The 16,336-nt window shown below is 47.8% G+C and overlaps 1 protein-coding gene across 12 annotated transcripts in view; it reads left to right on the top strand.

The window, feature by feature from the left end:
• The window catches only part of LOC118361322 (zinc finger SWIM domain-containing protein 8-like), a 52,404-nt gene that overhangs the window by 16,830 nt on the left and 19,238 nt on the right, over positions 1 to 16,336 (top strand). For 3 of the 12 annotated variants that reach the window (XM_052476690.1, XM_052476658.1, XM_052476695.1), the window contains 17 exons: positions 3,190 to 3,297; positions 3,662 to 3,743; positions 4,084 to 4,204; positions 4,320 to 4,521; positions 8,361 to 8,536; positions 9,090 to 10,846; positions 11,033 to 11,140; positions 11,325 to 11,449; positions 11,537 to 11,840; positions 12,016 to 12,171; positions 12,367 to 12,589; positions 12,712 to 13,001; positions 13,144 to 13,418; positions 13,542 to 14,039; positions 15,161 to 15,359; positions 15,560 to 15,763; positions 15,929 to 16,048. In XM_052476690.1, coding sequence (XP_052332650.1) covers positions 3,190 to 3,297; positions 3,662 to 3,743; positions 4,084 to 4,204; positions 4,320 to 4,521; positions 8,361 to 8,536; positions 9,090 to 10,846; positions 11,033 to 11,140; positions 11,325 to 11,449; positions 11,537 to 11,840; positions 12,016 to 12,171; positions 12,367 to 12,589; positions 12,712 to 13,001; positions 13,144 to 13,418; positions 13,542 to 14,039; positions 15,161 to 15,359; positions 15,560 to 15,763; positions 15,929 to 16,048 — 4,948 coding nt within the window. The remainder of the gene's footprint in view (positions 1 to 3,189; positions 3,298 to 3,661; positions 3,744 to 4,083; positions 4,205 to 4,319; positions 4,522 to 8,360; positions 8,537 to 9,089; positions 10,847 to 11,032; positions 11,141 to 11,324; positions 11,450 to 11,536; positions 11,841 to 12,015; positions 12,172 to 12,366; positions 12,590 to 12,711; positions 13,002 to 13,143; positions 13,419 to 13,541; positions 14,040 to 15,160; positions 15,360 to 15,559; positions 15,764 to 15,928; positions 16,049 to 16,336) is intronic. The other 9 variants (XM_052476679.1, XM_052476677.1, XM_052476671.1 and 6 more) reach the window with 9 other exon arrangements.

Genomic DNA, 16,336 nt, shown 5'->3' with positions numbered 1-16,336 from the left:
AAGGCTGTGTTGTCATAGATATCTAGCAACGGCGTCAAGAAGCTGCTGTGCGATGAATTGTAGATTACTTGTTTCAGCTAGTTGTATTTGTTCTTAATACCATGTCTTGTTTTGACTTGTCACGTCTATGCTAATATGGCTAGGGTTAGCTAGCCAGATAACCAACAACTGTAACAATTTATTTTAAATACAAACAAGTGCTTATAGGGAAAATGTCTTTATTTTTTCAATGAACATTTTCAGACGAAATATAACTGGCATGTTATCAAGAATCCTTTGACTGTAAGCCAACCCTGTCTGTTTTTACCTCGTAGTTGCGCACCAATCAGTTTTGTTGGTAAACACCCCACCCGACTCTCCTGATATCACAGTCGAGGTGGGTCATGCAGGGTCTGATGGGGTGTGTGTGTGTGTGTGTGTGTGTTTTTGCAGGAACGTGTGTGTGGGCTCAGTTCAGCCTTTGAAGTTCTGTCCAGATGTACTAAGATCATATGAACCCTTGGCCAAGCTGATTATGCCATCATGATCAGAATCAGAAAATGAACTTTGAACTCTCAATCCTCATATTTATTTCCCTCTGGAAAACAACTCTCTATCTCGCTTGGTAATCATCAGTCCAGGAGAGCGCCTCGTCTCCCATAGCCTTCCCTGTCTTATCACCCACTTCATCCTGTTAGCTGTTACATTACATTACATTTAAGTCATTTAGCAGACGCTCTTATCCAGAGCGACTTACAAATTGGTGCATTCACCTTATGACATCCAGTGGAACAGCCACTTTACAATAGTGCATCTAAATCTTTTAAGGGGGGGGGGGGTGAGAAGGATTACTTTATCCTATCCTAGGTATTCCTTAAAGAGGTGGGGTTTCAGGTGTCTCCGGAAGGTGGTGATTGACTCCGCTGTCCTGGCGTCGTGAGGGAGTTTGTTCCACCATTGGGGGCCAGAGCAGCGAACAGTTTTGACTGGGCTGAGCGGGAACTGTACTTCCTCAGTGGTAGGGAGGCGAGCAGGCCAAAGGTGGATGAACGCAGTGCCCTTGTTTGGGTGTAGGGCCTGATCAGAGCCTGGAGGTACTGAGGTGCCGTTCCCCTCACAGCTCCGTAGGCAAGCACCATGGTCTTGTAGCGGATGCGAGCTTCAACTGGAAGCAAGTGGAGAGAGCGGAGGAGCGGGGTGACGTGAGAGAACTTGGGAAGGTTGAACACCAGACGGGCTGCGGCGTTCTGGATGAGTTGTAGGGGTTTAATGGCACAGGCAGGGAGCCCAGCCAACAGCGAGTTGCAGTAATCCAGACGGGAGATGACAAGTGCCTGGATTGTTCTGTGACACGCGTGAGCGCACACACTAGCTTTCTTGTGACCATTTATCAGGCGCACATGGACCCCCCTTAGCCATTATTGTATTGAATGGGTGGATTGACTGTAAATTAATGAGCAGCATTCAGGCCCAGATAGGTGTGCTGTGCTATTTATGTTATGCTTAGCCATTTCCATGAATTCAGTCCCCTCACTCTGTAGCCATGAGAGGTGCCATTTTGTCGTAACCAAACCCATATCATCACTCTAAATACTAACTGGGGCACTTATTCCAAAATCTGTTTTAGAACGCAACAGATGTCATTTGTGACTTACGAGTTGCCACTGCCCTCATGAATTGGATATCAAATAATGAGACGTCTTGAAATGAATTCTTCTACAGGTATTATGAGAAATACAGACACACTAGTGCAGTTTTTTGAGGGGTTATGTTAAAATGGGAGCCATTTGTTGTAGATGGGCTTGACCTAGTCCATTATTAATGACCAGTTAAAATAAATTAAAAAAAAAGTTAAAATCTAGTGTCTTGAGTCTGTCTCCTGAGAGCACGTTCACACAGTGTGTCAGAATGTAGTCGCATCTGTTTTTTAAAGGCACTGTGGTTTCAACAGGATATGATCAAAGTGTGCATTTTCATAGACACCAACTGAACCCACAGTCTGAGTCTTCCCTGTTTCTCTCTAGGGCGCATGTGCGCGCGCACACAGACATGCACACAGTGCAACTTGACAGTGCTCAATTAGTTCCACCTTACGAAACCAAGATCAACGCGATAAACACTGAACACACACACTGCAGACCAGAACTCTTGACTGTTCCATTTGTAAAGCAACTTCCATGAACACCCCTAAAGAACTGTTACATCTAACGTCACTCTGAAGAAGCATCATCTAATGAAATATTTTGGTCAGAGAACATTCTAATAGAAGCGCTTCACCGAAAAGTTGAGTAACTGCTTCTAAAAGTTTGGGGGTTAGGGAGGAGTGTGCGGGCTAAGGGCATATATGCTGATGATCTAATCCTATTAAAGAGCATGACATTTTCTTTAGCAGAGTATTAGAGCACAAGCATGCCGCTGTTCCTGCTATTTACCCTGGCTCTTAGTCCACACTTAGCCCATCATTATATCCCCCCCCCCGTTCCTTTTTCTGGTCACCATCCTGGGCCAGGAATCCCGAGGGTTTCCACTCCCATTCACCACACAGTAGCAGCAGACTGCCCCCCCTCTTTTTCCCCTCTAGTCTTTTTTAATGTGAGGTATATTGTAATTTCTTTCTGTGGTGGTGGTGTCTCGTTCTGTACAACACCCACCCCCCAACATTCCATATTCCCTTTAATGACCTTCTGGAGAGCTAACCAAGAGAATAAGCCTTAATCATCAAACCCTGGCCTGGCCCATCTCGCCAACATGTATTATGCATGGGCCACATCCTCCCATTTGCAAATGAGGGGGATCTCTGCCCTGCTCCACAGTGGAGCAGAAGGTATAGCTCAGCAGTAGACAGCACTCTCACTGCATTCTTAATAAAGTCATCACACAGCAGAGACTACTCCACAGCCTCATGGTCACAGCTAGCTAAGTATTCTAGGCCAGGGGCCACCAGCCTACTATAGTGTGGGAGTTCTGGTTGTGAAGAAGGATATGGCAGCTCAATGTTTCTTGTTTGTTAACAATGTGTAAGTACAGTATGGTTGCTGAACAGTAAATGATTGTGAATTTGAAGTTTGTTGCACACCTACAGTTTTATATTTGAATTATCTGTTTATATTTGATTGATCTGCATTTAAACTCACTGCGTGAACAGAAAACAGAGCAAGGTGAGATCCTAAATGTATGCTAATGCCTGTCACCCCTGTATTTATCTGCCAGGCGTCTGCAGTGTGCCTGCGAGCCCCCGTTTCCGAGTCCCTGTCCCGGCTGCAGAGGGACCAGCTGCAGAAGTTTGCCCAGTACCTAATCAGCGAGCTTCCCCAACAGGTAAGAATGTCGAACCACACTTGTTGGCTTAATTGTATGTATTAACACTAGCAACACTGTTGAATCCCAGACACATTTCTCACTCCCTTTTTTAGGCTTTCCAAAAACTATTCGATAATGTGGTTTATGTACTTAAGTTCACCAAGTTAGTCATAAAAATAGATTTTAGTTGAGTGTAAGAACAGTGTTGTATGTGTTACCTCCCAGTGGCTAGGTTTGTAGCTGACCTCAGCCTGTAACCGGCCCAGTCTCAATACTCCCTTTGTCTGTGCTACTGAGATAAATAACACACAGTAGCTACATTGTCTCTTTATGTATTGCAGTCAGTACTCATTCAAACTTCTCTGTTATTTTTCTCCTTCAGATTTTGCCCACAGCCCAGAGGCTCCTGGATGAGCTCCTGTCCTCCCAGTCCACAGCCATCAACACAGTGTGTGGGGCTCCAGGTATGCCCTGGCTGTCTTTGCTTCTGTTTGCCTCCTGCAGGGGGCAGCCTCTACTCATCTCACATGGGTTCATAATGTGGTTGGAGATAATAATAAGTCAACGGGCTTCCACTTCCACCACCAATGTGAGATTGGGGAGTTGCTTCCCACACCCTCAACTCTAGATAGACCCCCATCTCTGACCATTTGCACTTAAGGCGTTTGCGTGCTTATGTGCTTAGAACATGCTGTAGGGTGGTTCAGATGGGATGTTTCACAAATATCAGCTAAAAACAGTTCTTTACATTAGTTGTATTGTATTTCTTGAGCTTTCTGTTTACTCCCTGCCTTCTGTGTACAGACCCCACTGCTGGCCCCTCGGCCTCTGACCAGAGCACTTGGTATCTAGATGAGTCCACGCTCAGTGACAACATCAAGAAGACGCTGCACAAGTTCTGTGGCCCCTCTCCTGTGGTCTTCAGGTAAGAGAGCAGAGACATGCATGATCAAAGTGGAGTATATTAAGAAGAGGAAAGAGTATGTGTGTGTGGAAATATACTTGCTAATCTTTGTAGCGGGTCTTCCCTCCCGGTGCAGTGACGTCAACTCCATGTACCTGTCATCCACGGAGCCACCGGCTGCGGCAGAGTGGGCATGTCTGCTGAGACCTCTGAGGGGGCGGGAGCCTGAGGGGATCTGGAACCTCCTGTCTATCGTCAGGGAGATGTTCAAGAGGAGGGACAGCAACGCTGCACCTCTACTAGAGATCCTCACTGAGCAGTGTCTCACTTATGAACAGGTAACACACACGTAGACACGTTACATACATACTTAGAAACTGGGTGGTTCGAGCCCTGAGTACTGATTGGCCGACAGACGTGGTATATCAGACCATATACCACGGGTATGGAAAAACATTTATTTTTATTGCTCTAATTATGTTGGTGACCACTTTATAATAGCAATAAGACTCCTTTGGGGTTTGTGATGTATGGCCAATATACCACGGCTAAGGGCTGTGTTCAGGCACTCCGTGTTGCGTCGTGCATAAGAACAGCTCTTGGCTGTGGTATATTGACCATATACCACACCCCCTCAGGACTTACTTCTTTATTATATACAGCAAATTACATGTTTGACTGTTTTCAATTGGAGAGGGCTTCACTTTATCCATGTGAACGCACAGAGCCTTCTGATGAAATTAAAGGAATTAAAACTCCTCACTTCTAACTCACGGGCTGCACTATTTGCTGTGACTGAGACATGGCTCGACGGGTCTGTGACTGAGACATGGCTCGACGAGTCTGTGACTGAGACATGGCTCGACGGGTCTGTGACTGAGACATGGCTCGACGGGTCTGTGACTGAGACATGGCTCGACGGGTCTGTGACTGAGACATGGCTCGACGGGTCTGTGACTGAGACATGGCTCGACGGGTCTGTGACTGAGACATGGCTCGACGGGTCTGTGACTGAGACATGGCTCGACGGGTCTGTGACTGAGACATGGCTCTTTGGGTTATAGCATTCATAAAATTGACCGAAACGGTGGCGGCGTGTGTGTTTTTACTAGGAATTATATGCATTTTAACCCTCGTTCAGATCTGTAAACGGATGGTCTTGAGGTTGCACGGATAGATATACTTCAACCTAAATGTCGTCCTATACTTGTTGGTCTGCTATCGGCCTCCTAAGCAGAATCATTTCTATGATTTACTTGAATCTAATTGCTGCAATCACAATGTATTGGCAGATAGGGAATGTATCCCGCTTGTCGATTTTAATACGAATGTGCAGTTATCACCCAAGAAAAGTACACTAGTAAATGCCCTGTATAACTTTAATCAGTTATTTGGACTAAAACAACTGATTGTTGAGTCAACCCAGGTGTGTATTGACAGTAAATCAACTTTAGATTTGATTATTGTATCAGACCATGAGAATGTTTGTCAGTCAGCAGTCTTAAATATTGGTTTTACGGTAACCTACTGTACTCGTAAGAAATCCAAAATGCTACTAGAGCCAGGTAATAAATACATGCAAGTACTGTCTATGAAACAATACTCAAAGGAATGTTTTGCAGAAGTACTTGGAATTTCAAATAAAATTTTATTGGTCACATACACTAGAAGCGTGTGCTTCTAGTTCCGACCGTGCAGTAATATCTAACAAGTAATCTAAGAATTTCACAACTACCTTATACACACAAGTGTAAAGGAATGAATAAGAATATGTACACATATGTTGGCTTGGTCTCATGTACTAAACTGTGATGTCGATCAAGCTTGGTATCTTTTTAAAGATCTGTTTCTGTCTGACTCTGGTTCCGATTTGAATCAAACAGCGGTCAGGGAAATGGATCAACCAGATTATTATGGTTATATTAACTGTAGAAACCAGGCAAGATACAAAATGGATAAGGCCAAATTCCAACATTACATGTAAGTTGTCATTAACAACATCTATCAGCCTTGTAAACTGGAAATGTTAAAGGACATTGGCTCAAACTCCCCATACGGCAAAATCCTGTAGTATTGGCCTAGATATTGATGATGGTTTATGTTATGACCAGGAAAAGGTTGCAAACTATTTTAACATTGTTATTATTATTTTTTACCACATTAGCCTCATCTCTAGTTAAGAAGTTACCTACCTGCTCTGGACACTGGCCAGTCTTTCATTAACATCTTTTACCATAGCAAAGGTATCACCATTTTTTTGTTTGTTTGTGCTGTGCATGGTAACAGAGGACACATGTTCTTATCTACTATGCTTAATAAGCACAAACAAAGCAACTGGGCTGGATAACCTTCCTGCAAGATTCATAAAGGATAGTGTTTGTGTCACTGCTAAAACGATAACGCATATTGTAAACCTTTCTATAAGTAGTGGTACATTTCCCAAGGATCTCAAAACAGCCTGGGTGGTTCCACTCCACAAGAAGAGCAGTAAAAACAAATGTAGGAAACTACAGGCCTGTGTCTCCTCAGCACCTTATCCAACGTTGTTGAGAGATTAGTTTTTGATCAACTTGAGGGGTAACTTCTCGTGCACAAACGTCTTTATGAACTCCAGTCTGGCTTTAGAACACCTCATTCCACTGATACTTGCCTTATCCACCTTTTTGACCACATTAAGCAGGAAAGTGAGAAGGGGAACTATACAGGTATGGTCATGTTAGACTTGCAGAAAGCTTTTGACACTGGACCATGATATTCTCTTGATGAAACTGAAATGCATGGGTCTAAATGATGTAGCAGTGAATTGGTTTAGGTCTTATCTGACAAACAGAACACAAGTATGTGATGTTCTGTCAGAGGCCAAAGAAATATCCTGTGGGTAACCGCAGGGATCCATTTTAGAGCCTCTTATTTCTTATATACGTTAATGATAAGCCAGATACAGTAAAGTGCAACTCCTGCTTTATGCTGATGATTCAGCCATACTGGTATCAGGGAAGGATATAATAAAAATCAAATTGTATTTGTTACATACACATGGTTAACAGATGTTATTGTGAGTGTGGGGAAATGCTTGTAGTTTACATAGAGGAGACACTGAGTAAGACGTTGCATTTTGTTAGAGATTGGTTGACTAACGGCAAATTGTCGCTACATTTGGGGAAAAACCGAATCGATTTTGTTTGGAACAAAACGTAGATCGCTTAAGGCTGACAAGATAAAGGTAAACTGTGCAGGCAAGGAGATTGAATCTAAAACAAGTAACATATCTTGGTGTGTCCCTAGATCGATGCCTTTCTGGAGGCCTGATTGCTGCTGCTGCTGCTGCAAAAAAGGCAAAGAAATGTGAATCGTAACACTAGATGTTTTAACATCAAAGTTAAGAAACTGCTCGTCTCAACCTTGATTCAGTGTCATGTTGATTACGCCTGCTCTGCTTGTTATAGTGGGCTATCAGAAAAGCTGAAAAAAAGAATGCAGGAGAATGCAGGTCATGCAAAATAATGTTATCATGTATATGCTGAATGTCCCCCACTAGGACCCACATTGGGATACAGGAGTTCCTGGTGGTGGGCTTGTTGCTTAAATGATCGTGCCCCAGGTTATATGAAAAACCACATTGATAAGGTCTATAACCAACACAGTTACAATACCAGAGCTAGTGTTATGTCTCATAAAAACCCAAGAGTAAACAGTACTGTGGTGAGCAGGTTTTTCTATATAGGCATTTGTCTATGGAATAGCCTTCCATGGAGATCAAGCAAATAAAAAATAAATAAAATAGCTTTAAAAAGCAGGCAAAGGTTTTAATTTGGACAAGGTTGTCCAAAGAGAAACCACTCCACTGCCCCCTGTGCCCTCTACTGTTGGTCAGGTGTATTTATTTGAAGGATCGGTATGATGGATTGATTTAATGGTTGATTTTGAAGGTTAGGGGGAAGTGCAGTGAAGAGTGCCACTTTTTAGGATGTCAATAAATGAATGTATTTATGGTTGTTTATTATTTGGTCTTGCCTTTTGGTCATTATATGTGTTATTGTTTTTACCATCGAGGACCACTTTGGAAACGAGCTTATATCCTCTGGGTCCACATTGTACATTTTGTTGTATGTCTGTTACTCAATATAAATTCAGGACATGATAGGACAGCAGTGACTGTTCTCGCCTTTCTCCTCAGATTATTGGCTGGTGGTACAGCGTGCGTACGTCGGCGTCCCACAGCAGTGCCAGTGGGCACACGGGGCGCAGTAACGGGCAGTCGGAGGTGGCAGCCCACGCCTGCGCCAGCATGTGTGATGACATGGTGGTTCTGTGGAGGCTGGCTGTGCTAGACCCTACCATGAGCCCTCAGAGGTGAGGTCACTTCCCTTTCTGCCTGTTTAACGTTTAGCCTTGGGGCACAGTCTCCTCCTTTCTCTTACCTTCATTTCACCTCTCACTTTTACAAGCGTTCCCAGGCCTGAATCTGTCTGTGTAGGGTTGATCGTCACTCCTTTTGAGGCTCTGTGAATTTAATCTGATTTGAGTAGTCAGTGTTTGGGACATTGAGTGTTTTATAAATGAGGGCATCTTCCTGATTCACTGTGTCATGTCCGATTCTCAAGGCACAGAGCCAATTTGCTGCTTGGCTTTCAAAGTGTTATGTGCTCTCGCTCTACACACTGACAAAGAAAAATGTGGAATGACTGTCAGAGTTCTCTGCAGAAAGCCTTTTTGTGTCTGTGCACTTCTTCCAGTTACATTGATGATTTTCTGAATGATACCCATTGTGTGTGTGTGGCAATACATAGGCAATTATACAAATTGTGTGTGTGCCTTTGTGCTTGCTTGTTACTATAGTCTCTGCTCTGTGGCTCTTGTTTCCTGGACTGACTATAACAATGTTTATTTTTGCACCATCCTATAGGCGTTTGGAGCTGGCCTCCCAGCTCAAGCAGTGGCATCTGAAAGTGATTGAGATTGTGAAGCGAGGGCAACATCGCAAGTCCTTGGACAAACTGTTCCAGGGCTTCAAGCCAGCCGTGGAGTCCTGCTACTTCAACTGGGAGGTGGCCTACCCACTGCCAGGCATCACCTACTGCAGTGCTGACAAGAAGAGCGCCTCCTTTTGCTGGGCCAGGGCAGTGCAGCAGCAGAGAGGGGCCAAGGCTGGCATGGCTGGAGACACCTCTGAACTTGGAGGGGGGAGATCTGGCAGCTCTGAGGGAGGTGGGGGAGACTACAAGGGCAGAACTCCCCAACAAGAAGTGGCTGTCAGGCCCAAAGAGACCATTGTGAGCAAGAGGAAGGGGTTGTCGGCCGGGGGCGGAGGAGGGGTCCTAGTGCGGCTAGGGGGCAGTGTCTGTCTTTCTCTAGAGGAGGGCAGTAGTAAGGGGATGTACAAAGGCGCAGGTTCCTCCTCGTCCATTGGGGGCAAGGCTAAGCTGGCCCAGGGGGGGAAGTCGTCCTCCGGGGGATCAGCAGGGGTAGGGGGAAAACACCAAGCGGCCAAGCGGCGCACCAGCAGTGAGGACAGCTCCCTGGAGCCTGACATGGCCGAGCTGAGCCTGGATGATGGCTCCAGTCTGGCGCTGGGCGCCGAGGCCAGTAACACCTTTGACTTCACACCCCCGCCACCCGAGATGCTACCCTCACCAAGCCCGCTACTCAGAGAGCCACACAAATACAGTGGGGGAGGGAAAGGGGCCGGAAACATGCCCAAGGAGCGCTCCTTCGAGGTCAAACGTGTCACTCTTGCTGCCACCCTGCCTGCCACCGAGTCCCAGCCCGCCTTCCCCCTCAAGGAGAACGCCGCTGTCGTCGTGGAAGCGGCTGTTGCCTTGGAGAAGGAGGTGGAAGTAGAGGCAGAGATGGAGGTGAATGGAAATAAGGAGGTGGCCCCCGCTGGAGACGCTCGGCTCTCCACCTCGGTCGCTGTTGTTACCGTGACTGCTGCTGCCGCCAAGCCACCGCGTGGTGGGCGCCGAGAAACTGGCGCTGGAGCCGTAGCCCTGCCCAATCAGAGCCCAGGGGCAGGGGGAGACCCTGTTGGAGAGGATGACTACCGGGCCTACTACCTAAATGCAGCCTCTGAGGAGGGGGCAGAGAGAGTGCCAGAGAACAACCATGAGGAGGAACCAGACATCTTTGCTGGGATCAAGCCACTGGAGCAGGAGGGCCAGATGGAGGTGCTGTTTGCATGTGCAGAGGCCCTCCACGCCCATGGCTACAGCAACGAGGCCTGCAGACTGGCAGTGGAGCTGGCTGGAGACCTGCTGGCCAACCCTCCAGACCTGAAGGTGGAGCAGCCCCAGACAAAGGGTAAGAAGAGCAAGGTGTCCACCAGCAGGCAGACCCAGGTGGCCACCAACACCCTGGTCAAGACCTCCTTCCTGCTGACGGTGCTGAGCGAGAGGCTGGAGCTCCACAACCTGGCCTTCAGCACGGGCATGTTCTCCCTGGAGCTGCAGAGGCCCCCAGCCTCCACCAAGGCCCTGGAGGTCAAGCTGGCCTACCAGGAGTCAGAGGTGGTGGCTCTGCTGAAGAAGATCCCTCTGGGCCTGGTGGAGATGACGTCCATACGGGACAGGGCCGAGCAGCTCCGAGACGGGAACTTCTGTGACTACAGGCCTGTCCTGCCCCTCATGCTGGCCAGCTTCATATTTGATGTGCTGTGTACCCCAGGTGACTCTCACTATACATGTCAAATGTTCTCTGTTTGAACTCACACAATACATACAACAAACAGAATATATGCACACAGATGTAGAACTTTTACTTGCTAATTGATCAGAATTACATGTCATGCCGTCATCACACTAGTGAGACTTCCAGTAATTTATATTTCACCCATCCCCCTCCTTTATTTTGTTTGTACAGTTGTCTCCCCCACAGGTTCCCGTCCTCCCAGCCGTAACCGGAACAACGAGATGCCTGGAGACGAGGAGCTGGGCTTTGAGGCTGCTGTCGCAGCACTGGGTAAGATCGACCACAAAGTTTTTACATTTACACCTTCAGGAAGTGGTTGGCACTACATTCAATGGCTCAGTGTTGAGGTTGGTGATACTTAAATAGGAAAACGTCCAGGTACCAGTTTGGCTTTGAAACTGAACTCGTTTGCTGCCGTCTGTTCATATTTCTACCTCCCTTTTTCCGGCTGTAGGTATGAAGACCACAGTCAGCGAGGCAGAGCACCCTCTGCTGTGTGAGGGGACCAGGAGAGAGAAAGGAGACTTGGCTCTGGCTCTTATGATCACATACAAGGATGACCAGAGCAAGCTGAAAAAGGTAGCCCTTGGTTTCCACACTGTAGCTAGTAGAATGAACTACTTACCAAATAATAATTGTGATGACTCTCGCTCTGTGACCTCTTAGATCCTGGACAAACTGCTGGACAGAGAGAGCCAGACCCACAAGCCCCAAACCCTGAGTTCCTTCTACTCCAGCAAGCCAGCTGCCAGCAGCCAGAGGAGCCCGTCCAAGCACGCTGCCCACAATGCTCACGGACACGGAGGTGCCACCGGAGGGGTGTCCAAACACGCCCCAAACGCCACGGCTGCAGCTGGGTCCTCCTCTGTGCAAGCAGTGGCTGCTGGTGGGGCAGCAGGACAACTGGCAGGCAGCGGTGTGCAGAACAACGCCACACCCGGAGAGGGCGTCAGTGAGGCCAGAGAACAAGGTGAGACACAGACAGGGTGTTTATGCCGTACTGTACCTGTCCTGCACTGAAAATATTGTTACCCTACCTATACAAAACAGATTTGTTGAAAATGGAAGGAATCCTTTGAATCCAACCCTCACTGTTGCTTCTGTACGCATGTAAAACGTATTCAATACTTAACTTATTGTCTCAGCAGATGGCGCCCAGCCTGCGTCATGTGACCAGCCGAGTGAGGCGGTCCCATTCAAGCCTGAGGGCACTGTGCCTAGTCGCTTGGCGCTGGGAGGACGGGGGGCATACAGCGGACGCTGCTGGGGCTCTCCTGTCCGCCAGAAGAAGAAACACACAGGTAACCAACTAACCATGACCCTCAACCTCAGATTAAGACACAGGCTGTGTCTCTACTAACAGCCTATACTACTGTATAGTGTGCACTGCATTTGACCAGGGCCATTTCATATGACTGGAATGACTTCTTGAGGTAGTATTGACATGTGGCTGACTAGAAGTTTTAGGTTTAATGGTTTTGATATTGTTGTCCCAGGCATGGCGAGTATCGACAGCAGTGCTCCTGAGACCACCTCAGACAGCTCCCCCACCCTCAGCCGACGTCCACTCAGAGGGGGCTGGGCTGCGGCCTCTTGGGGGAGGGGCCAGGACAGTGACAGCATCAGCAGCTCTTCCTCTGATTCGCTGGGCTCCTCTTCATCCAGTGGCTCTCGCAGGGCCGGAGGGGGAGCTAGGGCGAAGAGCACAGACACCAGCAGGTGAGTGACTCCTCCTACATATTCTATACACGTTGATGCTTTTTAATTATTGGAGAACTCAACTAAGGTATTGACGAAAATATGCTAATACCCTGAATATCCTCCTTCCGCCACCCTCTTAGGTATAAAGGGCGTCGTCCCGAGTGCCATGCACCCCATGTGCCCAACCAGCCATCGGAGGCGGCGGCTCACTTCTACTTTGAGCTGGCCAAGACGGTGCTGATCAAGGCCGGGGGCAACAGCTCCACCTCCATCTTCACCCAGCCCTCAGCCAGCGGGGGCCACCAGGGTCCCCACCGCAACTTGCACCTCTGTGCCTTCGAGATTGGCCTGTACGCCCTGGGCCTGCACAACTTTGTCTCGCCCAACTGGCTATCCAGGACCTACTCCTCCCACGTCTCCTGGATCACAGGTGAGGTTTATAAAAAATAAAATAATCTAGTTCATCCCAGAAGTGATTTTTTTTTAATAGTCCATGAGACACGGGTAGCTAGCTATAAGCTTGGTCTGGTCCACCACACTTTACATGAGTGTCTCCTCCTCTCCCCCTCCAGGCCAGGCCATGGAGATTGGCAGTGCTGCCCTCAACATCCTGGTGGAATGCTGGGACGGGCACCTCACCCCTCCCGAGGTGGCATCACTGGCAGACAGGGCATCACGGGCGCGGGACCCCAACATGGTTCGCGCTGCGGCCGAGCTGGCCCTGAGCTGCCTGCCCCATGCACACGCCCTCAACCCCAATGAGATCCAGAGGGCCCTGGTGCAGTGCAAGGAACAGGTACATGTCCGGTACTCTTCAGTTCTGCAGAAGACACATCGGACTACTCATGTAGGCTGGGCATCTTTTTATTCTTTTACCCTTTTATCCATTTTGTCCTGAAAATTCCCCTTTTTTTCTTCTTCTTAATCTCATAATTTCTTCTCCCTCTCTTGCCCCCCTCTCTCCCTGCAGGACAATGTGATGCTAGAGAAAGCCTGTATGGCTGTAGAGGAGGCAGCCAAGGGGGGCGGTGTGTACCCTGAGGTTCTGTTTGAGGTGGCCCACCAGTGGTACTGGCTCTATGAGCAGACAGTAGGAGGGGGCTCAGGGGCCCAGCGTGAGGGCCCGGGACGCTGCAGGGCCAACGGTGGAGCTGGGAGAAGGCCCCCGGAGACTGGTCACGGTGTGACGGACAACAGTGGCAACATGGAGTCCTCTGGTGTTGCCACAGTGACTGCCTCTGTGACAGCAGCGGCTGTGGTGCCCGTCATCTCTGTGGGCTCCACCATCTACCAATCACACGCCCTTCCTGGCTCTGCAATGGCCCACCCCCACTCCCAGGGCCTGCATCCCTACACTACCATCCAGGCCCACCTGCCCACTGTCTGCACCCCCCAGTACCTGGGGCACCCGCTGCAGCACGTCCCCCGGCCCACTGTGTTCCCCTTGTCAGGGGGTGCATACCCACAGGTAAGAGGACTGTCTGGAGGCATCGTGGGAGGGAGGATAGAGAGGAGGGAAAGACTGATGGAGACAGAGAGCTGGGAGAGAGATGGTGGGGGGAACTGATAAGATGTTCAAATTGAGTTGCTTGGGCTTCCAGTGAAATACTGTGTTGCTAGTTCTTCTTTCCGTAAGTAGCTTCCATATACTTAGAGGACATTAAGTCTCCCTATAGACCCCAACCTCTGCTTCACACTACATGCAGGGATACTCTGTCCCTAGATCCCTCAAACTCAATTCTGGACCTTTTTTCAACTCTTTTTTATTGTTACCCTCTAATTAGGGACTGATTTAGACCTGGGAAACAGGTATGTGCAATTCTTTATCAGGTAGAACAGAAAGCCAGCAGGCTCCGGACCTCGTAGGGTAAGAGTTGAACACACCTCCCCTAGAACATAACAGAGAATAGCTGATGGCAGAGACTGCTCCACCATGTCTTTGACTCGCAAGATCCATTTGAATCTCCAGATTCACTAACACACAGTTTTGAATTCCATTTATTTATTTTTCATTGTTGTTTTGGTAACTGTTTCTCAAGTTGTTATTTTAATGACCTTTTGTTCAGTTTGTGAAGTTTGAATTGATATGGAGAAGGGAGGGAGAGTTGGGAGGGAATTGAACGAGTACAATATTGAAACTAAGTTTCAAGGAGACTCAACTAGACAATTGGACCACTGCGAAGTGATCAGTATGCACCTGGTGTACCTACAGTGTTTGACTTTGAAAATCTTTTTTCTTTTCTACTTACGCTACATTCTCTCTTGTGTATGTCAGGAAATTTGAGCGGAAATGATGGGAGAATTTATTAGTATTGACTGACAGCCACTCTGTAACTATAGGCTGAAAAAAGTCAATGGAGACGCAAGCACACCATGCCTTAAACCCCCCCCAAGGGCTCAGTGGGGAAATCTGACAACCTTTGTTTCACTATATGAATGATAAATGACTCATCTCTTATTGTATTAAGCCCACGGCCATTGTCTTCCGTCACTCCTACATGTCACTCGTCCCTCAGTGCGATATTCTTATGCACTATCTGACGTAAGACAGTGGCCCGCAACAGAGAATAGCATCTAACTAATTTTAAGTGTGTATGTGTGCCCTCCCAGGGAATGCACTCGGCCTTTATCGGTGCCCAGTACCCGTTCTCAGTGGCCACCGGCCCCCATCCGCCCATGGCAGCAACTGCGGTCACCTTCCCTGGTATTCCCGTGCCGTCCATGACCCAGATCGCTGTCCACCCGTACCACACTGAGACCGGCCTGCCTCTGAGCACCACTGTAGCAGGTGAGCGGAGACCACTGCTGCGTGTGTGTTTGCACACGTCCATGTGTGTGATGTGTTGTCTGTCTATAAAAGTCAAATAGTAATCTACTTAGCATCTTAGCTGATGTAGTTGATGGATCACATTCAACAGGAACAACTTTTAAAAAGGAAAACATTTACTTGATGGATGTTTTATAATGGGCTCTCCATGGCACTCTCAGGAGCCACGACTTTTTCCTCTTTCTATCCAGTAGGTGGCGTCCATTCAGGCACCACAATCCAGGCCATTCAGGGGTCATCTCTTCCTGGTATGTCTTCCCAGCCCGTCTCATTGGTCAGCGCCCCCTTCCCGTCTGAAGACGAGCAGCATAGCCAGCCAATCAGCCAGCAGGGTCTTCACTACCTGCACTCAGCCTACAGAGTTGGTGAGGAATATACCTATGCTTTTAAGTGTCCATGATAAGATTCTCTAGATGTAATACTAGATGGTATATGCACTGTGAATATCAGTTCTGTCATTTGCGATTGTTATGTTTTCTATTCAAAGTAATTGGCATTAACTATGATATTTGACCCTGGCTCTTTGATAGGCATGCTGGCTTTGGAGATGCTTGGAAGGAGGGCTCACAACGACCACCCCAATAACTTCTCCCGCAGCCCCCCATACACGGAGGATGTCAAGTGGCTCCTGGGCCTGGCTGCACGGCTAGGTGAGAAAGGGGCAGGGATGAAGAGGGCATGCTGTGGGCATCTTGGATTCTAGTAGTTTCATCTATTAAGGTGTTTTGGGAAAACAGGGAAATATTGATTTGAAGTATTTATGCACCAGCATCATAACCTCTGGAGGTTGAAGAAGGCGAAGACTAGAGTTGAATGCTAAGTAAGACACACAAACATATCAATATCAGAGAACTGAATTTTCTGTGGATGTTGAAGATTCTACTGAAATGATTCTGCCAGAATTCAAAGTATAACATACTGTATCTTTGTTTTTTTTT

This window comes from Oncorhynchus keta, chromosome 2, assembly GCF_023373465.1.
Source record: "Oncorhynchus keta strain PuntledgeMale-10-30-2019 chromosome 2, Oket_V2, whole genome shotgun sequence".
Lineage (NCBI taxonomy): Eukaryota > Metazoa > Chordata > Actinopteri > Salmoniformes > Salmonidae > Oncorhynchus > Oncorhynchus keta.
The sequence above is the reverse complement of the archived record's forward strand: the minus strand, read 5'-3'. Positions and strand labels throughout refer to the sequence as shown.